General features: G+C 42.3%; 1 protein-coding gene across 7 annotated transcripts in view; it reads right to left on the reverse strand.

The window, feature by feature from the left end:
- Positions 1-20096, reverse strand: part of PRDM2 (PR/SET domain 2) — a 133905-nt gene that overhangs the window by 46825 nt on the left and 66984 nt on the right. For 6 of the 7 annotated variants that reach the window (XM_070768470.1, XM_070768466.1, XM_070768468.1 and 3 more), the window contains one exon: positions 5154-5264. In XM_070768470.1, coding sequence (XP_070624571.1) covers positions 5154-5264 — 111 coding nt within the window. Of the gene's footprint in view, positions 1-5153; positions 5265-9117; positions 9170-20096 lie in introns of those variants that run through there. The other variant, XM_070768472.1, reaches the window with a different exon arrangement.

Here is a 20096-nt window from a genome sequence, read left to right on the forward strand (position 1 = left end):
TTCATTGACTACTTGAAAGACTTCTGTGTGGATCACAACAAATTGTGGAAAATACTTGAAGAGATAGGAATACCAAACCACCTTATCTGTCTCCTAAGAAACCTGTATGCAGGTCAACATGCAACAGTTAAAACTGGACATGGAACAGTGGACTGGTTCAAAACTGGGAAAGGAGTATCTTAAGGTTGTATAGGGCTTCTCTTGTTTCTCAGCTGGTAAAGAATCCACCTGTAATGTAGGAGACCTGGGGTCGATCCCTGGGTTGGGAAGATCCCCTGGAGAAGAGAAAGGCTACCCACTCCAATATTCTGGCCTGGAGAATTTCAAGGACTGTATCGTCCATGGGGTCACAAAGAGTCAGACACGACTGAGCGACTTTCACTTCACTTCACTTCAAGGCTCTATACTATTACCCTGCTCATTTAACTTCTATGCAGAGTACATCATGTGAAATGCTGGGCCAAACTGACTTACAAGCTGGAATCAAGACTGCTGGGAGAAATATCAATAAGTTCAGATATGCAGATGACACCCTAATGGCAGAAAGAAAAGAGAAACTACAGAGCCTCTTGAAAAGGGTGAAAGAGGAGAGTGAAAAAGCTGGCTTAAAACTCAAACATTCAAAAAACAAAGATCAGGGCATCCAGTCCCATCACTTCATGGCAAATAGATGGGGAAACAGTGGAAACAGTAACAGACTTTATTTTCCTGGGCTCCAAAATCACTGTGGATGGTGACAGCAGACACAAAATTAAAAGATGCTTGCTCCTTCAAAGAAAAGCTATGACAAACCTAGACAGCACATTACAAAGCAGAGACATCACTTTGCTGACAAAGATCCATAGAGTCAAAGCTATGGTTTTTCTAGCAGTCATATGTGGATTTGAGAGTTGGGTTATAAAGAAGACTGAGCACTGAAGAATTGATGCTTTCGAAGTATGGTGCTGGAGAAGACTCTTGAGAGTCCCTTGGACCACAGGCAGATCAAACCAGTTGATACTAAAGGACATCAAGTCTGAATATTCACTGGAAGGACTATTCACTGAAGCTCCAATACTCTGGCCACCTGATGCGAGGAGCCCACTCACTGGAAAAGACCCTGATGCTAGGGAAAGATTGAGGGCTGGAGAAGGAGATGACAGAGGATGAGACGGTTAGATGGCATCACCTACTCAATAGACGTGAGTTTGAGCAAACTCTGGAAGATAGTGAAAAGATAGGGAAGCCTGGCGTGCTGCAGTCCATAGGGTTGCAAAGGGTCAGACAGGACTTAGCAACTGAACAATAACAATAGGTGTGCCTCAGAGAATGAAAAAGAAATCTAAAGTCACTTCTGAGTCCCAATGCCCAAGAGGAGCCCAGTCTAGCCCAACCTGAGATTAATGGTACAAGGTGGTCAGGGAAGGACTCACCAGCAAGATAGGTGAGTAGAGATCTAAAGAAAATCAGTCACACAGATATTTGGTGGAAGGAAGTCCTCTGGATAGAGGAAATGGCAAATGTGCAAGCTGTGAGTCAGTAACATGTCAGATGTGTTCAAGAATTGGCCAGGAAGTTGGAGGGGGGTGGGCGCAGGGAGAGAAGGAGGAGAGCAGGAGATAATATCAGCTCATGCAGAGACTTATAGGCTGCTGACCTTTATTCTAAGTGGAAACAAGAAGCCAACAGAGAAACAGAAGAGCAACTGAAATACAGGAGGCTCACTCTTGGTGCTACGTGAAAGACAGAAAACTGTAGGGGGCCAGGGAGATGAGAGAGGCGGACCACACCCTCCAGGAGGGGAGGCGGGGGAGACTGGAGTGGCCTGAAGATAGTGGGAAGTGGCCAGACCCTGGATGTACTCTGGAGAGGAAGCTAACAAGCCGAGTGTGTTGGCTGACTATGGTGTGGGACAGGGGCAGGGAAGGGTAGGGGCTGGTGGTGGTAGCAGAAGGGTCAAAGAGATTCCGCAGCAACTGCTGTTATCCTGTTCACTAGACTGAGGGAAAAGCAAGTTTGGTCTGTGTGCGTTTGTTTGTACTGGGGGGAAATGAGAGTTTACTTGGGATGTGTTGAAGTCTGAGGTGCCTGATAAGACATCCAAGTAAAGATACTAAGTAGCTATATATGACTCTCCTCAAACTAGAAACAGCAGTTGGAGCATGGACCTGGAAAAGGTCACCTGCAAAGCGAATGCAGATAGGGGAATGGCTGTGTCCCCCAGGTGACTCCAGTACCCAGGGGTCAAGAGGAATGGCCAGGGAGGATCTGGAGAGCCAAGAGAAGGTAGCCCTTAAACTGAGGAGGGTGTGATCAGTTGTATCCAGAACTGCTAACAGGCTGGGTAAGACAGGGCTGAGAACTGAGCACGCGATCTGCCCAGGTAGGGGTGTGACGACGGTGACAACAGTTTTGGTGGAGCATTGGGGACAAATGCCTGTTGAAGGCCAGGAGAGACAGAAAGAAGAAGAGACAGGGAGACTGGAAGCAACTCTTTCAAGTTCAGCTGTAGAGGAAAGCACAGGAATGAGGGAGTGGCTGGAAAGGAATCCAGGGACAGCACGGGCCTCTGAGACAGGAGCTATCACAGAGCCCTTAATGCTGGTGGGGACAGCCCACGGCACTGCTATCTCTGCAGGACCACCTAAGTCTCTGCTGAATTGCACCTCTTTTTACTGTAAGTGCCTGAAGAGTTATGAAAGGTTCTGTAGAAGAAACAGCTTTCTCTGACTTCTCCTGTTTCTATTCACTGGCTCTTCCTTCATTCACTGGACAAAACGTCAGTAAGGCCACCAAGATCCTCATCCTTTCAGGGCTCTACTTTACCAGGAGTTAAGCAAGCAGGCAACACCACTCCAATGAATTAATGGTTAAGCGCATGGAAGTACATGGTTAACAACGATTAAGGACAGAAACACAAGGGAGGAATATCTGGTGGCTTTGTTAATCCATCATGGGGAGGCTGCAAGGATAGAAGAGGAAAACCAAGCAGGAACCATCAAACACGCAGCACACTGTAAATCAGTGTGGACTGAGCTGGAGGCAGTCGGGAGCCAGTAAGATATTTTAAGGCAGAAGAGTGCCACTGGGGAGACGTGGCTGCAGTGTGTATTAAGGGACTGGGAGGAGGCAGAAACCAATACCGACGCAGTGGCAGCAGAGGGAGATGCTGGCTGCCTACACCGAGACAGCAATGGAGAAAAGCAGAAGAGGCAGGAAAAAAGTGGCCAGAGCGAGATAAGACACCAGAGTCCTGTTGTCAGACTTTGTGATTGCCTAGATACACGGGACAAGGGAGGCTTTTAAAGGGCCAATCTTTCCAAACTCAGCGCATATGAGGTATTAACACGAGCAACGATTCTGTCCTGGCCCTCCCCCTGCTTCCTAAGAAGGTCTATCCAACTTTTTCCTACCTACCACCTCATCCACTAGCAATGACGTTTCTGCCTCTACATACACTCCAGCCTTCTCTCCTCCAGATGCATTTCTTACATTGCATGAGTTTTCCACAAACTGGGAAACCAGTCATCTGATGGTGGTTCCCAAGAGCTAACTCCCTTTTCAAATACATTTTCAACAAAGACCCAGTACATCACTTAAAAAAAAAAAACCTAAATGAGAAAACAGAAATGAAAATAACAAATAACATCTCTAAGGCTCAAAAATTTCTTTACAGATCTTCAGCCAAAATCCATAGCTTTGAATGGAAATATTCTATGACTGGTAAATAATTCCAGATTGAAAGCTGTCCAAAGTAGTATGAACCAAAATGCACACAGCTCTATGAACCCAACTGTGTCCACACACTCACTGAGGTCTGCTGAGTTTTAAACCTAAAGGATGGCCTGGGAAACAACAGAAGAGTCTGGCCACTTGCTCCACACACCGACCACTTTTTGAGGGCCAAAGAGAACATGTGCAAGACGCTGACAAACCAATCAAATACTGACCAGCTGTTCCACAAATAGGTAGACACTAAGCATCTTTTATTTCTACAGGACCTGGACTTATATCAGGAAAAAAATTAACTGTTCTGAACTGCTGAAGGGGAGAGGGTTCTTTAATCCCACCACTACCGGTAGTGAGGTTCTTTGGTCTTTTTGTTGTTGTTCCAACAAATGTCTTAGCAAACCTGCTATCAGCTGGCAGATCTTAGTTTTATAGGACTCTAGGAAGTGTATTTGTTCTTGCTTCCTAAAATGCCACAGAAAATTATAATCCTTTAAGAATGTCATCCCCACAAACAGTGCTAATAAAAAGATTATAAAAGGCATCTACAGTATTTCTTTTTCTCTCTACAAACGTTTTTTGAAAGAGTCATAGTCTGTATTTTGAAATCAGCCTATTTGGGTCACTATGAACTCTTGGGCAAGCTCAGTCTCTGTATGATTTTGCCACATAACAATGTAAGACCACGTTGTTCCCCACCCCTTCTACTGGCCAGAGTGTCACTGTGGTGTCTTAACTGCATCAGGCAGAGGGCAACCTGCCTTCCTGAGCAACTTCAGTCCCTGTCTCTGGGAATTCTTACATCATGGAGGGCCTAGAGTATTAATTTTTAGAAAAAGCTCTAAAGAAGAAAATTTTATAGGAAGAAATACAAAGAGATAAGGCAGAAATTTAAATTCTAACCAAAAAGAGAAACACTTCATTCTCTATCCTTTTCATTCTAACACATACAACCCAAGGTGTTGTGTTTTCAAGTAAGTTTTTAACTGAAGTACAAACTATAAAGAAGAATATTGCAAGATAAGATGTTCACAAAGTAAATACACTGCTGTGCTCACCCCAACACTGTGATCAGCTGGCACTGGCACCCCAGAAGGCTCCTCCTGTCCCTGCCAGTCTGACCTCTAGCATCACAGATTTGTTCTGGTGGTTCTGAACTTTATGAATTATTTATAAATACAGTTACATAGTACGTTTCATTTCACTTCGTTTCATTTTAATCAGGAAATAACTTCATCTTGAACAAGGAAGGTCTTCAATAATTTCCTGAAGGGGAGGTGGGACGAGTAAGGCTCAGCTTGCCATATTAAATGTAGGCGGCCTTCTTGCTGTTTAACCCTTTACAGTTCTTGGGTGATTCTGAGAAGGGCACTGCAGGGAGATAAAAGTCAAAGCAGCTGGTGGGGAAACACGCCCGCATCCTACAGGTCCAACTCCAAGCTTACCTTCCGCAGAATCTCTCATATTTGCAGGGCTGGGATCTGGCTCACTTGTCTTCAGCTGTATGTCTTCGGTTTTGTTTGCTTTGTTTTTACTTTCTTGGGATTTTTTCTTCCCTGAAACACAATATTTATTTATTTGTTTGCTTGTCTGTCTGTTCATTTGGTCACTATTACCCTGAATTTTTGGAGGCAATTACTAATTCAAACTATTTCTGAGGCAATTATCACCTCAGATTCCTGAAGAAAGAAACAGATGATGAATATGAATACCTCTACATTATGTCAAAGAAAATAGAAACCCACAAATCCTTACTTTTGAGAATCTTGGGTCATGTTTCCCCTTATAACAGCTATCAAACTAATATGTAATATATTCCAGAAGAGTTAACAAAACTGAATGTCCAAGGAAAATTAGAGAAGAGCACTAAATTTCAACACCACACAAGTAACAGGAACTGGCGAAAATCTAGTTATCTGTAAGAAGCACATTAGAGAAAAGACTATCCAGACTTGTCAAAGTAAAGCAACAGAAGCAGAGATGTTGCTGAACAGCAAGGGATACCAAACCACACACCACAGCTCAAATATCAAATGCAGAGTAATTCTGAACAGTTCACTGTCAGCCGGCTCGGCATTCTCAGGGTCTGGAGGGACTCAACTCTAGGTTCAGCACAATTCAGTATTTCATTAACAACTCAGAGAACGGAAGTCAGGAAATGCTAGCTGCATTCCAAGTAGTAAGAAGAGTTCAAAAGATAACATCAAAATACAACAAATTTCTGACGAGTTGGAACAATAAACTAAAGTCACCAAGATGTTCAACATGGACAAACATTTCCCTACAGAACTACTATGAAAAAGAAGTGAAAGTGAAGTCGCTTGTCCCACTCTTTGCGACCCTGGACTACAGCCTGAAAGGCTACTCCGCCCAAGGGATTTTCCAAGCAAGAATACTGGAGTGGGTTGCCATTTTCTCTACAGAAGTACTAATGCTGAAGGTTTGGAAGCTCCGCCTCTCTGGGATTTAATCAGAATTTGTGACCCTGTTCCATTTTTTAAATTCTACATTTCTTGCTCCTGGGAGCTTTTGTTTTTCAGTTTTCAGATTCAGAATAAGTTCCACCCACCTTCCTCTAAACTTTCCTTCTCTTTCTGTGACACTCCCCCCAACCAGGCCTCAACAGCTCCTGGAACTGTCTTTTCTCTTCAGAACAAGGCTCTTGACACCTTCATCTTTGATTTAGTAAATGACTAGAAACTAGAAACCACTCATAGCTTCTCGAAAATGGTATTCTCCTTAACACTAGTGTAGAGAATTACTACAGAGGAGAGTAACTAACTAAAACAAAGACAACAAATGAAATGAGGTCAGAGACACAAAATATCACCACTACAAAGATCATGATTAAAAACAGAAACATCAACTACAACACAAATACTAACCATCAAAAACACCTCCATATTTTGATAGATATTTAAGAGGTGCAACAAGAAAAAAAGTATAAGATACTTAACAATCAGCCATTTGATTTGTTAGCCTTAAAAAACAAAATACCATTTTAAATCCCTAACTCTTCAGCTTGTAAAAAAAACTGAAGATGTCTCCTGCAATTATATAAAACTCAAATTCCTAGTAACATCTCACTCCATTCATTTCTAAACGCAGCTGAAGTTGAACCCGTGACACAAGCGTGTACTTCACTGGAACCACACTCCGGTGGAAACGAGCTGACAGTCTGTGTGTAGCTGGCCAATTCGTGTCTCCAGGTGGAAATGTGATGAACCAATCCCTTCTGCAAGGGGCAAGGATATGAACACACCTTTTCATCTGGTAAGAAGTAACCTCTTCTTTCGAGTCTTTCACCCTTTGCCAACTTAACAGCACTTAGCCTAAATCTGATGATGACAAAGGCTCTTGAGAATCCAGGTGTGTTTAAAGGAATATGGATTCAACCAGTTTTCTTATCCTCACTATGATACACGCCGTGCTGTTTGTGTGTTGTGCCTGGCCCATATCAGACTACCGGTAGCAAACAAGGCAAACACAAAAGATTACTTGGCTATGAATGTAACTGGTCTAGTAACTGCAGTACCAGTCTGAAGGGGTTCATGGAAAGGGGTCCCAGTGCCTGCAGACGCCTGATTCAAAAGTTATATTCAGAACGTGTTTTCCCTGAATCAAAATCCTCAAATAGTTACAAGACATCAGTACCACCTCATGTTCTTCAAACAGGCTAAACAATATAACCCTTTTCTACCAACCTTACTTTCTACTTTCTGCAACTATGAATAAATAAAAAGGGAGGTCTAAACTCCACCTCTTATAAATAAACCTTTAAGTCACACTATAAAATTTAATAGAACAGGTGTCAACTTGTACTACAATTTCTTAAAAAACAATGCAGAAAATGTTCTGAAACCTATCAACTGCTATATGAAAGCACTTGATAGTGCTTTAAAACTTTTAAAAATTTTAAAAAATCATAATTAAAAACAGAAACATCAACTACAATACAAATACTAACCATCAAAAACACCTCCATATTTTGATAGATATTTAAGAGATGCAACAAGAAAAAAGTATAAGATACTTAACAATCAGCCATTTGATTTATTAGTCTTAAAAAACAAAGTACCATTTTAAATCCCTAACTCTTCAGCTTAAAAAAGGCAAACTGACCTATATGTACAGACTACTAAAATAGTAAAACTTCTAGATTTACATAAAGCAAATCACAGCTTTAATAATAACACTCATTAGTACGTACCAAGAATGAAAGTACATAGCTAAAAATGCTGTTTTAGTTTCCTGCCTAAAAGAACATTAGAACACTTAGCTGATACTGAACTTCAAATATCTTAGTTTTAGACTCTCCTAATCAGTGAGCAGCTATGCCATCACCAAACTACCCCACTCCTCTACCTGTTGCCCCTACCCCTTGCTGCCCCTGTTATCCTCTTTAAAAACCATGACCAGGAAACCCTGTTCTACCTGGTGAAGAGAAGCCACATGCGGTAGGGACAGTCTATTTGGAGAGCAAACAAGAGCACCCACCAGGCTTGCTGCAAGCCCGTCAACTGCAGCACAACTGACACGTGGGGTCAGACTGCTCTCTGCTGTGGGGCTGTCTGAAACATCACAGGACATTCAGAAGCATCACTGACCTCCACCCATTCCATGCCAACAGTGTGCCCCTGCATCTGTGACAAGCTAAAGTCTCCAGATACTGCTGAAGCCTCACCCAAAAGACAGTGTCTCTCTAGGTTAAGAACCACCAGGCTAAACCATTATGGGGTTCCACAGTCTGTGTATTTCTTAAAATTTTTAAAGTATTTGATAATACTAACAAGCCAACTCTAAAAACTAAGCGATGGAACAATTAAACTTACCTCTTAAGTGCCTTTGGTGAACACTGATAGACTTAACTTATGATGGACACCAGTCTACCATGAATCTAATCATCACTAATTAATGGAACTGAGATAATCTAATACATAAAATGTTTTTCTCAGTCTTTATCAGAATCCTCTAATGCTCAAGGTACTCCCCATTAGGACCAAGACTAGAGATGCAGGGGCTATCCCCCGTCCTACCTGCTATTTCTGTGCTAGAAACTGAAGACCAGGGTCCCCCGGGAACCACCCAGGCTCTGACAGTAGAGCAGTCTGACCCTGGGAACTCTGACTCACTCTTAGGTACGCCCAGTGTCACTCACAAATACCGTAACAGCACCTGGTGGCACCTACTCCATTTCCTCAAATCAATACATTTCTGCCCGATAGCTGGTTTTTGTTCTACATGTAATCAAATTAAAAGTAAACAAAAACAACTTCTAACTGAAAACAACCTGTAAGGACTTCTGCGAAGGGAGGGGCATGTGTTAGTTCTTGTCTGTAAGGCAGGAAGCGCCTGGGAAATGGTCCGGCAGAGCTGCTGGGAGCCTGGTAAGTACACGTGTGCACTTACCCTCAGGTTCCTGAAGGGTCCTACATAGAGGCTCTGCCAGCTGCGTGCTCCACTTGGTCTAAACAAGAAAGATATAGGAATGAAAACACAAGGAAAGTGGAATGGAGACAGTGACACAGAACATGACGAAGGACAGCACAAAACATTATGTATATAAGGAAAAGAAACACACAAAGATGAAGAAAACTGAATGAAACAGAAGGAAAACAGCAGTCACCCCCTACATCGAGGCTTCCCCCCGACCCCTCCACAAATAATAGCCTCTGTGTTCTCAATGGGGGATAGGATGTGGTATACTTACTTCCGGCCTATCCCATGCTCATGACTGATGTCCTTACTACTTAAGTACTGTTCTGCCAGAAGTCCCAACCTATGTCTCTCATTTTAGAGAGACACCCAAGGACCACAGGCATGAAGTCAACTGCCTGAGATCACACAACTAAATCGCCTCTCGAGTCAGAACTAAAATCCAAGGCTGACGGTACCAAAAGTGCTCTACTAACTAAACTATTAATACACTTATTTCTTACAACCAATAATGGCATGATACAAATATCTTATTCTTTACACACCACTTTATATCCATTATTTCACCCACTTTCAAGTGTAGATGAAAGCAAAGAAATATAAAGACTTTCACTACATTTATAGAAAAGGAACCATCAAATTGGAATGCAGACATTTTCCATTTCCATTTTATGTTATGCCAGAAACAAGTATCAGTCAACAGCACAGAACCCCAGTCTAAGCAAATACATTAAATATCAGTAAAACTGGATTTTCTAGAGAAATAGCTGCCATATAGAGAAATTCTACATTTGCATCAACTACACGTTAAAGACAACATGTAGCATGAAGCTGCTGGGTGCCTGCAATGTAAGGTGCAAAACCAAAACTGCCTAAAGCATCACATGAATAATTTAAGTTCTTGTCTATATTCTACTCTTCTGATGAACTAGACAACAAGGATATTCTAAAGAATAATGTCTCAGTTAAAAATGTTCAGCATCAGAGAGATGCAAAATTCTATAAGGCTTGCTCAAGTTACATTAAAAATTCATCACAACAGTGAAGGCTCATGCATTTGGTGATTTAAATGAATTAAATTTAGAACCATATGTAACTCTACGTGCACTGCCTGCCTCCTCACTGGGGAGCTACCCAACTCTGAAGCATAAAATCAGACAGAATTCAGTATCAGTGTGCTGAAGCAGGACCAGCACATCCTTGTTTGGAGAGCTCACCCTCTTATTCAGACACAGAGATGATTCCAAACCAGGCAAGACTCCACCTGTGAGGTGAGACCCACAATCGCACCATGAAAGATCAGCTAGCCTGAAGGGGCTGGGCTGGCCTGAACAGGGACCAACCATGACCACCACCACCCTACCACCATAGGGTGGGCGTGACTGCCACCTCCAGTTCCTCACTCACACAGCCCTTCACCCCTGCTGCCGCAATTCCACCTGGATGGCTACCTCTAATCCTGAAATCACAAACCCCCAAAGTTCTCTACTTGCCCCTCAGTGTCTTCTCATCATCAAACAGTTTGATGGCCTTTACAGCTTAAAATTCCTCTCCTGGGCCTCATACCATTACCAGACTGTCCTCCTCCATTAACCATTCTTTGGCAAAAATCTTCCTCTTCCTCCTGCCTTGAAATGAGAGGCTCCCCACAGGAAACCTGATGATGATGCTTTCACACAAGGCTGGAGCAAGGCTTCGATAAAGTATCCAGCTAAGTAGAGGATACAGATCTTAGAGAACAGATGTGGAATAATGCAATTAATGGGCTACCTTAAAAGGTAAGAAAGAGAAGAACCCTAAGACTTGGAGGAGAAGGAGCCATGAAGACAGTTTAACCAAACTTCACAAATACACTTCTCTGAGCTTTACTTCCTTACAAGAATTGCCCAAAATCTCATTGCAAGTTTGTAGTAGAATTGGCACTTTTATTCTCATCCAATTCACTATTCTATCCACTGTGTTCTAACAGCCTTCTTAGTGACAATCTGTGGGTTCCAATTTCACCCTTATAATGAATTAAGAGTACCATCTGCATTTCAGGCAAGTTTGAGAAATTCATCATGAACATACAAAGTCATTACACATCTTTTTCAATTTTTGAAAGGCAAAGGAGGGGTTTTTCACGACAGCAGGTCCAAAATAAGGTGAAAAGCCTAACTGGGGAAAAGGCATAAAGTTCATGTTAAATGACACAGGATTTAAAACAAAAAAACCCACAAACAAAATCTCTAACAGATCAGATAGTAAGCAAGGGGAACCAATGGATAACAGCAAAACTGTTAGCTTAAAGTATGGCCAAAACAGTACTCTGTGTGAACTGCTAAAGGGTGGGCAGTCTTAGGCCTCAGCACATCTGGCAGTAGTTTAACATTCTGCAGTGGGTGTGATGATGAGTAGGGAGAAGAGAAGCTAGAAATGGTTACACAAAGCTAGGTTTCCCACAAGGAATAAACAGGTCATTTCAATATACTTCATGTATTCTTAAAATAAACAAAAAATACTGAATTTGCTACCCTGGAAGTCATCAGAAGGAAACCTGAGGACTGATGTGAGAAACTGCAACCAGAAAGCCTTCCCTGTGTAAGGTCACCAGCATCCCTACACGTAACACAAGAGAGTGTTTATCAGATGGCCACAAGTGGCCACTACCACTGGCCAAGGTAAGATCGGTGGGCAAACAAGCCACCTGTGGCCTTAGCTCCATCAGGCCGTGGTGTTTCAAAGAGAGAAATGTGAAGCAGTGCGATGCAACCACGGTTGGTTTTTACACAAGTGATATACAAGGCTATACATTTTCTAAAGATTTCTTTTGCACAAAAAATAACTTTGAAATACACCTGGTAGTAAAAATTCTGAATGCTGCTTGGGCAACATTTCAAATCTTTTTCTGTAAACTTCTCACGAAGAGCTGTCTGTAACTCTGGAGGCAAATTATAAAAATAAAACCTCTCCGGTTTTAAGTTGCTCATGGCATTAAAATAGGACTCCAGGCTTTGCTTCAACAGAAACAATGGAACAAAGTTCTGGATTTTTCAGCACTGCAGATCACAGTCTAAATTCCTGGAATGCTCACAGCCCGCAAGAGGGATGGGGGCAGGGCGGGGTGCACAGTCTTTGCTGTCGTGGAGCTCTGGCTCCCCACCTCTTCCAAACGTCAGGCTGATGGAAGAACAGCAAAGATCACCTCTGAAGGGAGCTGTTAATTTCTCTTTTTAAGAAAAGGCTTTTAGCGGGCTAATTCCAAATATTAGAAATGGATTCCCAAATAAACATTAGTAAATTCAAATTAAGAAAGCTTTAAATTTCCTTACACTCCTGGGAACCTCAAAAAAGTCTTGTGGCATAAACAAAATGATCTCAGAGACTAACTAAATACCTCTGAAACTTAAACAAGCTGCTAGCCTGTTCTGTTTTATAATCATTTTAATTTCTCAAGTTCTTTTCATGGATTTTCATTAGCCTTTGTCTTACAGAAGGAAAAAAGGTATCTAAAGACTGAAAATGAAAGTCGCTTAGTAGTGACCAACTCTTTGTGACCCCATAGACTGCAGTCCATCAGGCTCCTCCGTCCATGGGAGTTTCCAGGCAAGGAGACTGGAGTGGCTTGCCATTTCCTTCTCCAGAGGATATTCCCAACTCAGGGACGGAACCCCGGTCTTCTGCACTGCAGGCAAATTCTTTACCGACTGAGCTACTGGGGAAGCCCACAAAAAAAATGAACTGCCAACTTAAAGCAAGGAACTAACTTTACGTTCAGGTATAAGTCCCCTGTGGCAAAACAAATCAGGCCTGGGAGCTGTGCAAGGAGGTGGTGTGTTACAAGTGCCTGGCAACCCTAAAACAGAAGGGACAGCCACGCCCTTGAGAACTGATTAGTCTTAACGAAAAGAAAGGCTATTTTTCCCTCTCAAAGTCCAATATAAGTTTTACAATGCTATATCCTGATGAATTAATTACAAAACTTGGTTTAAAAATATTTTCAGGAAGTAAAATCTAGATCTAAATCTGAATCAACACAATTGCAGTATTTGAAATTCATTCTTTACATTTGTCTACAAAAATGCTCAGAGGAACAATGGTCAAGCCACATCACTAATTAATAAAATCATGCTACAATTCACCCACAGATATAAACCAAAAGGATCTGCATTAAGATGTTGGCAGGTGGCTCCCAGTGATGAGATTATTGATGAAGGTATGATACCCGTTTCTCCATCTGTTTGTATTTTCTAATTTTTCTAGATAAACATTTCAATACATGATGCAAAAAAAAATTTTTTTTTTAAATGAAATACCAACAAAAGCAAGAGTAATGAGACAACTGAAAAATGTTTCTTTTGGTTGAGATTAACGCGGGCGGTTCTATATCAGTACAATCTGGCACCGTGCTCACAGCAAAAGCCCGTGGTGTCTTTCTTTCCCATTTCCCACCTCACACACCAGCGGAGTGTCCAGAAAAATGTGCTCTTCCCAGAAAACCAAATTCACAACGGAGACACAGTAACAAAGATTTAAAGGATATTTAAAATACATCTGACCCTTTAACAATGCTGTGTGTGTGTGTTAAGGGCGTTGACCCTTTATGAAATAGAAAATCTGTGCGTAACTTAAAGCCTGCCCTCCATATATGTGATTCCTCCATAGCCGCATTTTTGCATCCTGGGATTCAGCCAACCCTAGGTCACTGAGTACTATACTATTCATTACGGACAAAAATTCACCTATAAGCGGAACCCACAGTGGTCTTCAAGGGTCAACTGAATGCCCAAGCATTCACATTATCACTGTGAGCCTTTTGGTATATATCCTTCAACTCTCTTTCCCATGCATCACATAACTTCAAACAAAAAACTGATTTGTCTCCTCCTTTTGAACAGCCATACTATTTGTTTCAATGCACTTGGGTATCACACCCATAACTATCTGAATCAAAAATCTAAACAACCATGCTGAGTGCCTCCCAGGTATAAGCTACTGCTACTGCTAAGTCACTTCAGTCGTGTCCGACTCTGTGCGACCCCAGAGACGGCAGCCCACCAGGCTCCCCAGTCCCTGGGATTCTCCAGGCAAGAACATCAGAGTAGGTTGCCATTTCCTTCTCCAGTGCATGAAAGTGAAAAGTGAAAGTGAAATCGCTCAGTCGTGTCCACCTCTTAGCGACCCCATGGACTGCAACCCACTAGGCTCCTCCATCCATGGGATTTTCCAGGCAAGAGTACTGGAGTGGGGTGCCATTGCTTTCTCCAGGTATAAGCTAAGGACCAATGTTTTGGTGGTCAACTAGGATAATTATGAGAGTCTTCTTTGCTACCTTTTATTTTGCTTCTCTGAAAATGTAAAATTTAGGCAATGGCATTTTAATATGACACGTTTTGGTAAAGGTTTAGGAAATCCGTTTATAAACACAAAAGAATGTACACATACTACTCTGCTGAATCACTGGGCTCTATCATGAAATGAGACACTTTCATGCCACTGCAATGTTTAAGACCTTTTGTCACTACTGCTAGATGAGCCCATTCCCTTCTGTTCACCACTCAATCGTCCTCCAGCCCCTCTCATGCCTCCAGATGCACCTTTCTCAGAGTTCATGGCTGACACCACTCTGTTCCTATTGAAAAAGAGCTAGGAGTTCTCAGGGGCTCAGCCATGTATGTGGGCCAGCAAAAGTTCACCTCTCTGGCAAACTCAAAACTGCCCGGGTTGTCTTTCAGATTCAAGAAGCATGGAAGGAAGTCAAATGTATTCTCTTCACAAAGCAATTATTTTTTTAAATCACAAGTTACATATAAATTCAACTCCACATTTTTTCTTTTACTGACCTCTACCTAAAAGCAAAATCCTACTAGCCTATTTAGGACTTCCCAGGTGGCACGAGTGGTAAAGAACCCACCTGCCAATGCAGGAGCCTAAAAGACAGGTTCAGTCCCTGGGTTGGGAAGATCCCCTGGAAGACGGCATAGCAACCCACTCCCGTCTTCTTGCCTGGAGAATCCCATGGACAGAGGAGCCTGGTGGACTACAGTTCATGGGGTCGCAAAGAGTCAGACATAACTGAAGCAACTTAGCACGCACTACCCTATTGAACAACTTTTCTCATTCTCAGATGTATTAGCCTATTAGACTACTAAATCTTTCCTCTACATAACTGTAAAGTTTCTGGAATGATCAAATGAAATTTGGATCATTTTTCTTGGGTGCTTATTATCTACAAGACACTTTGTTGAGGGAATACGTATTTTTGTTGTTTGGTAGCTCAGCTGTGTCTGACTCTTTTTGCAGCCCCATGGACTATAGCCTGCCAGGCTCCTCTGTCCACAGGATTTCCCAGGCAAGAATATTGGAGTGGGTTGCCATTTCCTTCTCCAAGGGATCTTCCCAACCCAGGGATTGAACCTACATCTTCTGAGATTAGCAGGCAGATTCTTTACCACTGTGCTACCTGGGAAGCCCACAGGGCACACATATATGTCTGCCCCGAAGATATTTAAAATGGAAGTTGTATGTCTAACTTTGAGAAAAGCAAGTCCCCGTGCAGAAAGGCCCTACTAATGTCAATAAATAGAAAATTTCTAGTGGAAAAAAATGTTTCCGAAAAATATGGATTTCCTTAAAAATAACAAGAAGGGAATGAAGGAAAAACGAAGCAAGATGGAAGGATGGGGTTGGGGGGGGGGTCATTTCGGGGTGGGAGGAGGGTGATGTAAATAGCCATCCAGCCAGGTAAAGTAAGGAGGCTCAAGGAATTGCTAATAACCCAGCTGCAAGCTCTGGTCCTCCCTCACATCCCGGGTGGGAACACAGCCTTCAGGACTGAGATGACATCAGAAACCCTAAATCGTACTCAGTGCCAGCCTCCAAGGACTTTCCCACAGGGTTTCAAGTTGATGCTGCTCTCTTTTGCCAATGCAGGGATAAAACAATGCCCCCTGACAACAAAGAAGTCCGGGAGGAAGAGCTCACAAAAGACAAGGATTTGAAACACAGCTGCCTCCTAGGCCAGTGTCCATGCTGGGAAAAGGGGTCTCACTTTCAATTCAGTCACTCATTCCATCTGTCCCCCTAAAAGGTTCCTGTGTCCCAAGGTCACACATCTTCCCTGCAGAGATGACCTCAAGTAAGTGAGATCTGACTGGGCTCTCCCCCTCTCCTTCCCTGGTGTTGGGGTGGTATTCTGAATACAACAGGACAAGAACCACACAAAAAAGGGAATTCACAAAACTGCAACTATACTGTGCAGCCAAGGGCCATGATTTGACTAATGATTTGATATAACCGTGTTCAAGGCAGAGGAGAACTAACTGTGATACATACTGATGACTACCTGATGCCATCTTAGGGAAGGGAACGTGAGATAATGTGCATCAAGAACTTTGCACAGTGCTTGACAAAGACTCAGTAAATGGAATCAATTGTAAGGATTATCCACAGTAGATTCTCCTAAACAAATTACAGAAACCCCACGCCTGCAAGTCTAAATTGCCAGCATATGTTCCTTCTTATGAAGACAATAACATTCTGCTTCCCTAACAAATCCAAATTCATCCATTTGTTTTGCTCATTTGTTCTACACTGATTCACAGGATCCCACCCAGATATCATTACGGAAATGTACAAGTCCAATGAGGACAGACGTTTAATTGAGAGGAGACAGAATTATTCCAAATACTAACATCCCTATCAATACACATAAATGCTCTAACAGCAGAAGTTGTGAAAGTCTATAACCCACTGATTTTATTGCTTCTAAAAAACACTCTGTGCTTAATTTTTTAACTAAGCATACTAGTGCACTTAACATTCCTAATCTCTTTGGAAAGAAACCTTAGACCTCTTTGATAATCAGATAGCACCTAAGGCTCCCCCATAGTCATGAACAGCCATAAACACAACATCTGGGGCTCAGGGACACCTGTGTTACTACATATTTAAGTTGTGAGTCTATGTAAATTTGTTTACTGACAGACTAAAAAGAACCCAGACTGCTGAGATAATACTAATAAATACTGCAAGATAATCAGGACATTTAGTTACTATAACACATAATAGATAAAACTGACATTCTCAAATAGTAACTTCTAAGAAAATGTCTCTTTCACTTTTGTTTTTGCTTGAATTCATATCCAGTAACATGTAAAATGACAAGATTTCCTATGTTGTCATATATAGTACTGAAATAGCTCCAACACAGTCACCTTCAAGAGTATCTGGTAATTTACTCTAAGGAAATTTATCCAAAATTCATCTAAAATCTCACCTGTAGAAAATAAGGTTTTAACAGTAGAGTTACCAGTGATCTGGATCACACGAAGGTAAGATAGACAAACAGGAAGACAGTGAGCCCCTCATTTGGGCAGCAAGCAAACCGTGAAATATTTATTTCTGCCTGTGTAACAAATCAAATTCCCAGAGTTCTCTAATTCACCCTATTTGGGGTAACCAGTAAACAAGACAGCATGCAAAACAGAAGCAGTCTCTACCACCTGAGGAATTCTCTAATGTCCCTTTGTGTATCTATTTGCAGATCCAAACAAGCTCCTTACTCTCACCTAATTTGTAACCTACTTCATTCATTCTGTGTCGCCAAAGAAAAATATATGGATTTAATTTTAAAGGGTATGTTAGAAGATGTTGAAACTGTCCATTTTTTTTAATCCAGAAGTACCACCATAGGCCAAGGAATAGGCAGCGCTTCCACAGAGATGATTCTGCCACTGCCCATGCCCATCAATTACAATGGCATGGACCAAAATCAGTGCGCCACCCATGTTCTGGGAGGCTCTCACTTACTGCTCACAGTAACTCTACACGGTAGGCGTGACCTCATTTTACAGACAGGACTGAATGCCTTCACTTTCACTTTTCACTTTCATGCATTGGAGGAGGAAATGGCAACCCACTCCAGTGTTCTTGCCTGGAGAATCCCAGGGATGGCCGGGCCTGGTGGGCTGCCGTCTATGGGGTCGCACAGAGTTGGACACGACTGAAGCGACTTAGTAGCAGCAGCAGCAAACTGAAGATTAAAATGTGTAGAGTAGTCTGTCCAAGGTCACACTGCTGTTAACTGGTGGATCTAGGGTCTGGATCTGGCCTTGTAACCCTAAGGCTATGTTGTAGAAAGCCACAATGAAATCCACACACTGTACATCTCCCAGCACTCAGAGGTTTAGCTGCATCAGCAAACTTTCCCTTCTTGTCTCAACATACAGAAGTCAGGTTCCTTTTAAACAAGTTATCCATTGGCAAAGTACTTATCCAGTTGTATCTGATAAGGAAGCAACAGTGAAGGCTGAGCAACACACCTAACAGTGCTTTAACACAGAAAGAAGTTGGGGGGAACGTAACAATCTATTGTGAAAACACTTTAACAATTTCACCAACATTTGTTCAATATGCTAGCAAACTTGGCCCCACTCCAGTACTCTTGCCTGGAAAATCCCATGGACGGAGGAGCCTGGTAGGCTGCAGTCCATGGGGTCGCTAGGAGTCGGACACGACTGAAGCAACTTAGCAGCAGCTAATTTGGAAAACTCAACAGTGGCCACAGGACTGGAGGTCAGTTGGATGGATGACCCACAAGCCGCAATCAAGACTGCTGGGAGAAATATCAACAATCTCAGATATGTAGATGATACCACCTTATTGGCAGAAGTGAAGAGAATCTAAAGAGTATCTTGATGAGGGTGAAAGAGGACAGTGAAGAAGCTGAATTAAAACTCAACATTCAAAAAACTAAGATCACTGCATCCAGCCCTCTCATTTCATGGCAAACAGATGGGGAAAAAAATGGAAACAGTGGCAGATTTTATTTTCTTGGGCTCCAAAATCACTGCAGACAGTGACTACAGCCATGTAATTAAAAGATTTTTGCTCCTTGGAAGAAAAGCTACGACAAAGGTATTTAGACAGAGTATTAAAAAGCACAGACATCACTTTGCCGACAAAGGTCTGTATGGTCAAAGCTATGGTTTTTCCAATAGTCATGTATGGATGTGAGTAGTTGGACCATAAAGAAGGTTGAGCGCCAAACAATTGATGCCTTCGGGTGTGGTTCTAGAGAAGATTCTTGAGAGTCCCCTGGACAGCAAGGAGATCAAACCAGTCAATCCTAAAGGAAATCAACCCTGAATATTCATTGGAAGGACTGATGATGAAGCTCTAATAGTCAGGCCACCTGATGCGAAGACACAACTCACTGGTAAAGACCCTGATGTTGGGAAAGACTGAAGGCAGGAGACGAGGACAACAGAGGATGAGATGGTTGGATGGCATCACTGAGTCAATGGACATCAGTTTCACCAAGCTCCGGGAAACGCTGAAGGACTGGGAAGCCTGGTGTGCTGCAGTCCATGGGGTCGCAGAGAGTCAGACACCACTTAGCAACTGAACTTCTTGACAACTGCCCAGGAGATTTAGAAGACCTCACTTCTCTAAAACTGAAGAGGGTCATAAATAGTATTAGTTAAGGATCACTCTTTCTTGATTCAATATTTTCCACACTCTAATTCAACCATGAATTTAATTTACTTTGGCATACAGACAGTAATTTACACTATTTTCCAGTCTGAATCCCTAAATTTGTAATTTTGATGGAATCAAAACTGAAAATAGATGTATTTAAATAAGCTTAACACTCAAATTTGATCTTGTTATCAAATACTTCTATGTAACGAAAAACATACATCCTGAATAATGTATTTTAGCAACTAATATAACTCCTAAAGGGCAGTCCAAGTGGCCCTAGTGGTAAAGAACCCACCTGCCAATGCAGGAAACATAAAGAGACGTGGGTTCAATCCCTGGGTCGAGAAGATCCCCTGGAGGAGAGCATGGCAACCCACTCCAGTTCTTGCTTGGAGAATCCTATAACAGAGGAGCCTGGTGGGCTAAAATCTATAAGGTCGCAAAGAGTCAGACACGACTGAAGCAACTTGGCGTGCAGCACAGCTCCT

Source organism: Bos indicus, chromosome 16 (assembly GCF_029378745.1).
Source record: "Bos indicus isolate NIAB-ARS_2022 breed Sahiwal x Tharparkar chromosome 16, NIAB-ARS_B.indTharparkar_mat_pri_1.0, whole genome shotgun sequence".
NCBI lineage: Eukaryota > Metazoa > Chordata > Mammalia > Artiodactyla > Bovidae > Bos > Bos indicus.